We start from the raw sequence: 9,266 nt of genomic DNA, 5'->3' as shown, positions 1-9,266 counted from the left end.
TTTTTTATTCATGTAAGCTATAGCTTCTGACCTTTAAATCAAAACATACTCATTATTTTATGACATCAATTACTGCTTTATTTAATCAGAAACACAGTCTAAATGTTGTTTGTGTAGGCTATTTTACTTTTAATTTAATTAGAAGTAGGCCAACAGCGCCCCCTACAGATTAAAACTCCTTACCGGACGGGCGTTAGGACCCGGGGGAGGCTGCTGCCACTGCACGTGCTATTACTGTTTATTCTATCATACACCCAACAGATCATTCTGTACCTGCTTTCACAGATTAAATGCAGCGATCCAAAACAGTGAATCTAATCATCATTCAGACAAAACTTTGCTTCAAGAATGAGCCACACTGCTGACGTGATCTAATCACTAGCACACCCTGAGCACATGTGAGTTAACCTATTCCTCTTATCGGCAAGACATATCGGCATCATTTTTCATATCAGGCCGATGCCGATATTTACATTTAAAGCCATTATCGGCCGATTCTGATATCAGTCTGATAATATCGTGCAAACACTGTGGAACCAAATAAATACTAAATATTAAAAAAGCCTTCCAAAATCGTCTTAGATAAACGGCAAAAGTCAACAGGCTTTCCAAAATCCAAAATATTGCCAAACAGCTAGGCGCTTTTGCATTTCGTTTCGAAACTAAATATTCTGCTATTGTCTGGTCTGTCTCACCTCACTCTTCTTGTCAGTCAGCTCAGATAAATGAAATCTGAGTACTGCTGCTGATCTGTGCTGCGACTGTCGTTTGGCATGCTGCATTGAGCAGCCGCATTCAGTTTTTAATTGTAGTTTCTGTTCTCTAACTGAACTAAATTATTTTTATTACTATGTTGCATCTTAACACCGGTAACACCGTCAACACGACTATCACAGCAAGCCTAATGGATACAATTGCAAAAGGACTTGTTGCGGTCCATCCACAAGATCGTTAATATGTATTAAATTTGTATTATATGTAGCTAATTAATGCTTGATTACAACAATTAATCTGAAATAACCCAGTAATATAAAACATCTTATCTTTGTTGGAGGTTAATCCTAACTTTAAGATGCTGATGCTGATGATTTTTAAGTAAGAATGCTTCTTAAGTTTTGTCTTAAGATCAATCTTAAGAAAAAACATTCTTAAGCACATAGAAGACGAAGAATTATTTTTGGGAATACAAAATATCTTTAAGTTTTTTCTTAGGTTAGAAAATAAGAAGAAAATGTCAGTTAAGAAGTATTTTATGTTTAAGAATGTTTGGTGAATTCGGCCCCAGGTCTCTGCACTTTTGCCAGCAGTCGGCATTGAAGGTCAGAGGTCAGCAGTGTGATATATGTTGGCGAGTGCTCACGGAGGTCACAGTCAGACATGAGTGGAATCTGAGATCACCTGCTCACCGCAGACTGTAAAGCGCACAGGAATCCTCCACACGGCCCGCAGCAGGTGTGAGGTAGCAGGCATCGTCACGCTCTCCTGCAGAATGACTGTTTGCATTCCACAGCCAACCACCTCCTGATGGAGCCATTTCTCCTGCATTCTTGGCCTCATTTCTGCTTGTTTTTTTTTCTTTCCCTGTTTATGTGGAGTTGGTAATTTACAGAATGACAGACCTGCGGTGGCTGCATGTACGTCGTCTTGCTCATGTTTCCAAAACATCCCCATGGCCTCTCAGCTAGGGCTAATGGTTTTGAAAACAACACTTCCACTGAGAAGAAAGAAATGTAGCAGGATTTGCCAATGTGTTCTCAGGTTACTTGTTTTTTTCTTGGTAGGCTACTTTGATTGTACCTGAGGGGGAGAGAGCGTGTTTAGCAGGAGGATATTATATTTGCCCAAATATCAAACTGTCATCGTTTACTTGCTTTTATGGTGTTACAAACTCCTCCTTGGAATTCCTTCTTCTGTTCAAAAAAGATATTTTGAAGAATGTTCACGTTGCCCCTTTCCATTCAATTAAAGAAAAAAGACATTTGATTCTATGAGGATCAGATCAGCACGTTTCATACTAATAAATTGTGTTTGAATTTTTTTTTTATATAATGCAAGTCAATTGAGGTTTACATGTAATAAAATTTTACCTGATTTTTTTATTTGTTTCTCACATAAGCTTACTTTATGATTTCAGATGACCTGAAATAGTGGTAGACTGATAGTGTTTTTTTTTATGAACAATTCTGATATCTTAGAGAGCAAGATGATGATATAAAGCTGATATACAGGATATCCCACCATTTAAAGCAGCACTATGTAACTTTTTCTGTGTTTAAAATTTGCTAAATGTAAAGTCTCTTCACATCCCGATAGCAATCACTAAGTTAAGTGCTCTAAATGTATTTATATTGTCTGTGGAAGGCATAGGACCATAAAATGTTCGTCTAATCATATCCCTCGGTCCGAGGATAACGATCTGTCCTGCCTGCCTGTCAACGTATGTATTTGCAAACCTCCGCGCATGTTTTGCACAGACATGATACGTCATCAGCACGTTCCATTGCACTATTGCAGACCAAGCGAGATTGGAAGGCGTTATTATTGTAATATAATGTGCTTTGTACTGTAATGTTTTCTCACCGGTGAATGAGACATGAGATAATCTGACAGCGTTGCATTCAATCCTCCACCAACGCTGTCTCTCACCGTGTCGCTGGTTAGCCTCTGCTCTGCCTGTGCGCGGTCATGTGTTCTGGAGGAGGCGTGGCTTTGGAGAGTGATTTGCAGGGAGGGTGGGATCTTATGCTTTAAAAGCTAGCTTGCTATTGCTATTGCTACCCTACCTTTAACATGCAACATGCTGAACAATCACCATGAATGGCCCACAAATTGACACAAGTCATCAGTTTGAATTTACACGCTCTCTAAAAACCTCAATTCAGGGTGTGTAGCTCCTCTGTCCCAGCTGTTTGATAGATGTCGGTGGCCAAGTTTCTTTTTTGGGGGGTGTGCTTCATGAAAGGAATGTCCTACGCTGGGCTCAGTGGTGTCCGTCTGAGCTGTGGAACGCTGAGGGCTGTTTAGGAGGAAATCATAAAATGCACAACCCAAACCCAGAAGCCACGGTCTCAGACCACAGCTGCTTTATGCTGCACATGGAAAGGTGTGGGCTTGAGCTTGTTTTAGCTGAGGTTGCACACATGTGGGCTGAATCTGTTGAGCGCAGACTGCTTCACGGTATGTTTAAAGGCTTCGAAAATGTGATCCATCAATTTAAAGCTCCTAGTATTGATAGAAGAGTTTCACAACATGACTTGAGGGATCATTCATGTCCATAGAGCAAGTTACATGCCAAAGTTGAATACTTTTGGGTTAAATCATTGGGTTTAAAACACCAATCAATTGTTCCAAACTAATGTAGGTAAAGTGCTCAGAGGGCCCTGGCTCAGATCAGAAGCAGAAAATCTTTGCTTTCCCTTTTGTGCTGTTCTTACATGTGCACAGAAAAACCTCTGAGTGGTTGTTTTGAGCCCTGCAGGCCCTGATATTGACTTCCTAATTGAATGGAAACCTGAGCGTATGTGCTCATTGCGAGTGTTGGCCCTCATGCTGTTTGCATATCTGCTTCAAAAGGGCCCCACAGTTCTCTGAAAACAGCCCATTCATGTAGATCTAATGGGGGTTTTCTGCATTTTCTTATTTTGTGTCATATTTCAGTCAGATACTGGTGTCAGTTTAGGACTTTTGTATTAGCATAATGATTGTAGGCTAGTCTGAATTTTCTTTGTCAATTTTTAAAGAACACCTTATACCTAGTACAAAACATGTCAACCAATAAGATGTTAGCTTTCAGATCATGTGCTTAAAACGGGCATTCAAGAAAGACGTTGAGCTGAACATATTGTTGGTTTTTGAGTACATAGAGACTACATACAATTGCAGTGAAATTGTGTGATTTAACTATGATGACTATTAATTGCTGACTATATTTAATTGAAAATAGTATGGAAGTGAAATCAGTATTATGAGATGTAGTTTGCAAGTGTATGAATGCAAACTTTTTCCAGAAAATAATGAAAATTTACATCAGAATTCAAGTGTGTTTTGGTCACATTTGGTGTGAATTTGGTGTGATTTAATGTGAACAGGCTTTTTTTCCAAACCTGAGTGTTGATTGTAGAATTTTATTTTATTTTGTTTTATTTTATCTTATTTTATTTTGTGTTTTTTATTTTATGTTGTGTTTTGCATTTTTATATTATTATTATTATTAATATAGGGTCAAGCAACAATATTGCGAGGACCCTTTAGGAATTGTGTTTATTATTTTTATTGTTTTTTTTATTTTAGTCCTAAATGAACTTATAAATCAACACTTGTGATTGTTTCAGTGTTTGGCTAGTAGTTATTTAATTATTTATTTTGTTTTGTGGTCATGTTTTTTTTCAGGTGGAGCAGTCCAAGGTGCTGATTAAAGAGGGTGGAGTTCAGCTGCTGCTCACCATCGTGGACACGCCAGGGTTCGGAGATGCTGTGGATAACAGTAACTGGTAAGTGTGATTTCTTTATTTTCTGCATGTCACGTGTAAACAGCTGGAAGTCTCCTCACATTAGTGTTTAGTAAATGAGGGATGGCTGATTTGTTTATATTGCATTTGCATGTTGTTGACTCTGAAATGTCGGTTGTGTGTCCTGTAGCTGGCAGACCGTCATCGATCACATCGACAGCAAGTTTGAGGATTATCTCAACGCAGAGTCACTTGTCAATCGACGCCTGATGCCTGACAGCCGAGTGCACTGCTGTCTGTACTTCATCGCCCCCTCTGGTCATGGGTAGGCACTCTTTTGCAAGCATTAAATGCACTCAAACCCTGTATTTTAGGCTTGTATTTTTGCTGTGGAGGAGCTTTTATAGGTGAGCTCTAAAGTGATGCCAAGTACATCAGGATTTATTGCACTTTCAGCATTTCCAGTCCAAGTTGTTGTTAGATGACTTGAATTGTTGCAAGTTAAATCTCATACACATCCAACTAAAAGTTCTCTGCCATGTGTGTTAATTTTGTCATGTGTGTGAATCTCTTTCTTTTTAAAGGGGCAAGTGAGAGAGAAGTTTACTTGCCCGACCGGACAAGAAGCCTGATTAAAATGTCAATAAAAAAAATAACTAGGGAAGCACTGAAACTTGGCCACCAAAAGTTTTTACGCGAGAATGATTCTGATTTTATTGCATTCAGTGTAAACGGCGACTGATAATGTAGGCCTATTTATGTCGTGCCAGATGAGGCTCGTGCAGCCTGAGAGCGAGAGAGAGACTTGTGCAGAAATCAAAACAAATGAGCGCAACAGCACTCACAGAAATTTATAGATGGATACTGCGGTAGAAAAAAAAAATATTTATAATATGGGATATAGGTAAGCAACATTACACGACCAAGATGTTTCCCTGAATATCAACACGATTGCAATGTGACACTGATTTTATACAGTAGTATAAATTAACAAGTTCAATAAACAAAGTTAAAATTAAGTGACTTACATTTTAGATACAATATTGACTGTTTTTGCTCAAATTCGCAAACAAAAGGTCGTTCCAATCAAAGCCACAGCAGAACTGTTTTGTGTCTCCGAGCAACACACAGCAGTGTTTTGTTACTGAATGAATCCACTTTTTTGAACGAATCGAATGAGTCGATGATTCAGTGGCTCATTCATAAAGATAGTCACTTTGCCTCATTTCTGAATGAATCATTCGTTTGAGAATCGGTTGAATGAATGACTAAATCACTCACTCATTAAAACAGTCATTTGCAACACATTATTTATGCATTTGAAATGTTGCGTGCAAATGCATTTATGGCACCTCAGCTTCATCAAACTGTCTGTGTAAATTCATCTAATGTCACTTCAGATGCAGCTTCCGTTTCCTCAGCAGTGGAATGATGGAGTTTGTTGATACTCTACAGTTTCTTATTATTCTAATTGAATTAATTGAAAAAATGTAAGAATTTGATGTGAAAGATGACACATTTAATAAGGTTAGGGGGAAAAATGACCATTTATAAACAGTGGGAAATGACATCTGTTTTGTTACATACAGCAACTCATTTTCAGTTGATTGTTATTTCTACCTCTTTCCAGTCACAGAGCACTTTATTCTGAGAGTTGTTTAAATGAGAGAACATCTGTAACTTAGTCCAGATTGGGGGAAATTGTAATGTTTATTTGGTAATATTTTTTGCATTGAAATAAAAGTAGAATGGAACTTTAAGAACTTTTCTTAGAAAGAAAATCGGAATCTGCAAAAATCGGTATCGGCAGGTCACAATTACAAAAAAATCGGAATCGGCCGAGAAAATTGCAATCAGTGCATCTCTACCCATACTGTTGCATACACTTGAGGAACAAACCTCTAATGCTGTTTGATGACTCAAACAATGAGACATGTTGGGAGAGGTGCGTGTTGTTTTGTTTTTGGTTTCTTTTAGTTTGGTTGGTTTGGTATTTTGTTTTGGTTTGTTTGGGTTGATTTATCTGGTGGTTTGTTTAGTGTTTTTTGTTTGTTTTTTGTTTTGTTTGGTTGGTTGATTTGTTTGATGGGTTTTGAAAGTGTTTTATGTTTTGAATTGTTTTGTTGTTTTGTTTTAGTTTGGTTTGGTGTTTGTTTTTGTTTGGTTGATTTGTTTGGTGCTTTTTTAATTTGATTTGGTTGATTTAGTTTATTTGTTTGGTGGTTTGTCTGGTGTTTATGTTTTGTATTGATTTGTGTTTTGTTTTGTTTTGTTTGTTTGTTTGTTTTTTGGTTTGGTTTGGTTCGGTTTTGAAGGAGGGGCTTGGGCCTAACCTAGAAACAAGTATTTTAAAGAGACTTGCAGGTGAACTCCTTTGACTCGAGCCATTACTTAATCACATACAGTTGTTTTGTTGTTTTGTTTTAGTTTGGTTTGGTGTTTGTTTTTGTTTGGTTGATTTGTTTGGTGCTTTTTTTATTCGATTTGGTTGATTTAGTTTATTTGTTTGGTGGCTTTTAAAAGTTTTATGTTTTGTATTGATTTGTGTTTTGTTTTGTTTTGTTTGTTTGTTTGTTTTTTGGTTTGGTTTGGTTCGGTTTTGAAGGAGGGGCTTGGGCCTAACCTAGAAACAAGAATTTTAAAGAGACTTGCAGGTGAACTCCTTTGACTCGAGCCATTACTTAATCACATACAATAGCAATGTGCTACAAACCACTGTAGCACACACTGAACACTCTAGAAACCACATAGCAATGTCTTAGTAACCACTCAGAGACCCACAGCACATTGGCGGTAGGTTTTGCCTTGGAAAGCGCCGGTTATATTTTCAGAAAATGTAAATGTCACACATTTATATTTAAGTGTTTTTCAGAGTATGGATGCCAAAAATCACTAATCCTTCCTTTGAAATTCTCCTCTCAGTTCCTCTGTCGGATGTCAATCTGATAAAATTTCACAGCACACTGTCTATTTGAAACGTATAATTTAACCTTGATTTAGTCAAGACCCAATAAAAAAAAAAAAGCTTTTCACCTGCTGATGGGAATCCAGTGTGTGCGTGTGTGTGTACAGTGGCTGTGAGTGTCACAATGGCCTGAGTGGACAGGCACAAATGATTTTCCTGCCGTTTACTTATTGCTCTTCTCGCAGCACATGTGGCTTTACTACGAGCCGAGCTATAAGTTCAGCCAAGCTGTCAAACAGCAGTGTCAATGTGATCCCTCACTACTGCACTACAGAGGAAACCTGTGCGCCTGCATTTGGACTTGTTCTCAGTGTTTAGTTTGAAACATTAAACCCTCACATTCTCTCTCTCTCTCTCTCTCTCTCTCTCTCTCTATCCGTCAGACTGAAACCACTGGATATTGAGTTCATGAAACGGTTACATGAAAAAGTGAACATCATCCCACTCATCGCCAAAGCAGACACATTGACTCCTGAGGAGTGCCAACAGTTCAAGAAGCAGGTGAGAGTGATCGTGTGCTAATGCCAAACTCTGTACCTGTAGATTTTAGGACATCAGATAAGATTTAAAACATCATAATTCAGTTTTTTAGAATCATTTTCCTTTCTCTTTATGATCCTTAGTCATAAACTGGCTGTGAAAGGAGTTGAACGTCCTTACCATGTTAGTGACTCCTAAATAGGTTGTTGGTGTCATTTAATCTAAATGCAATCAGTCACATTATTGTTCAGTATTTAACAATAATTGGGATGGAATTTAATAAATGTATACGCCAAAGCAGACACATTGACTCCTGAGGAGTGCCAACAGTTCAAGAAGCAGGTGAGAGTGATCGTGTGCTAATGCCAAACTCTGTACCTGTAGATTTTAGGACATCAGATAAGATTTAAAACATCATAATTCAGTTTTTTTGAATAATTTTCCTTTCTCTTTTCCTTAGTCATAAACTGGCTGTGAAAGGAGTTGAACGTCCTTACCATGTTAGTGACTCCTAAATAGGTTGTTGGTGTCATTTAATCTAAATGCAATTAGTCACATTATTGTTCAGTATTTAACAATAATAGGGATGGAATTTAATAAATGTATACTTTCAGCAGTCTCAGAACAGTTCACTATTCACTACACGCTCTCGATTAATCGATTTGACAGCCCTAACATTTTTATTGATAATTTTTAGTACCGAATTAAAAATTCTTGATTTTCTGTTCTGGGATTGTCTTCTCAAAGGATACATGCAATGCTGGTTTAAATCAAAACAATATCTTTTAACACGTCATAATAATTCTTAATAGGTTTTGTGTCAGCCTTTGCACCTATGATGCCTTAAAATGCTGACTAGTTAGGCAGCTCACTAGGTTTTGGAACAGATCACATGTGTACATAGTACATTGCTCTTTATTTCATAAAGCAAAGAAAATCTTGTTTTCCATTATATAATCCCTAAGGTAAGCTTGCTGCTGTTTCATGTGCATGAACAAACATTCAGCCTCCATTCAGTTTGATATTAACTGCCCTTCCTGATGAACAGCCGTTCATAGAGACACAGGAGTTATGTCACATCTCAGCTTCATGAAAGCATTCCCAGTGTTTCAAATGAGGGGATTCCAGATTTGCTTTTTTACATTCACATAATTCCAAACATTTCAAACCACTGCAAGTTATTTTACAAATGTAACAGTGTGACAGAGCATATTACAGAAATCCTGCCAATTGCAAACAGAAACACAAGGATATTTCTTCAGTTTTCCGCCAAAACTCAAAGGTTTATTAGGAACAGCTAAGAATTCTGCACAAAGTGAGACATTACTGCAAAAATATGTATTGTTGTGCTACAAATTCTACTCCTCAGCAGT

General features: G+C 37.6%; 1 protein-coding gene across 4 annotated transcripts in view; it reads left to right on the top strand.

Annotated features, from left to right (window-relative positions):
- Positions 1-9,266, top strand: part of LOC107748356 (septin-7-like) — a 63,611-nt gene that overhangs the window by 39,420 nt on the left and 14,925 nt on the right. For all 4 annotated transcript variants that reach the window (XM_016563123.1, XM_016563120.1, XM_016563119.1 and 1 more), the window contains exons 5-7: positions 4,390-4,490; positions 4,639-4,773; positions 7,797-7,914. In XM_016563123.1, coding sequence (XP_016418609.1) covers positions 4,390-4,490; positions 4,639-4,773; positions 7,797-7,914 — 354 coding nt within the window. The remainder of the gene's footprint in view (positions 1-4,389; positions 4,491-4,638; positions 4,774-7,796; positions 7,915-9,266) is intronic.

This window comes from Sinocyclocheilus rhinocerous, unplaced genomic scaffold (genome assembly GCF_001515625.1).
Source record: "Sinocyclocheilus rhinocerous isolate Xijiao unplaced genomic scaffold, SAMN03320098_v1.1 scaffold1281, whole genome shotgun sequence".
Taxonomy (NCBI): domain Eukaryota; kingdom Metazoa; phylum Chordata; class Actinopteri; order Cypriniformes; family Cyprinidae; genus Sinocyclocheilus; species Sinocyclocheilus rhinocerous.
The sequence above is the reverse complement of the archived record's forward strand: the minus strand, read 5'-3'. Positions and strand labels throughout refer to the sequence as shown.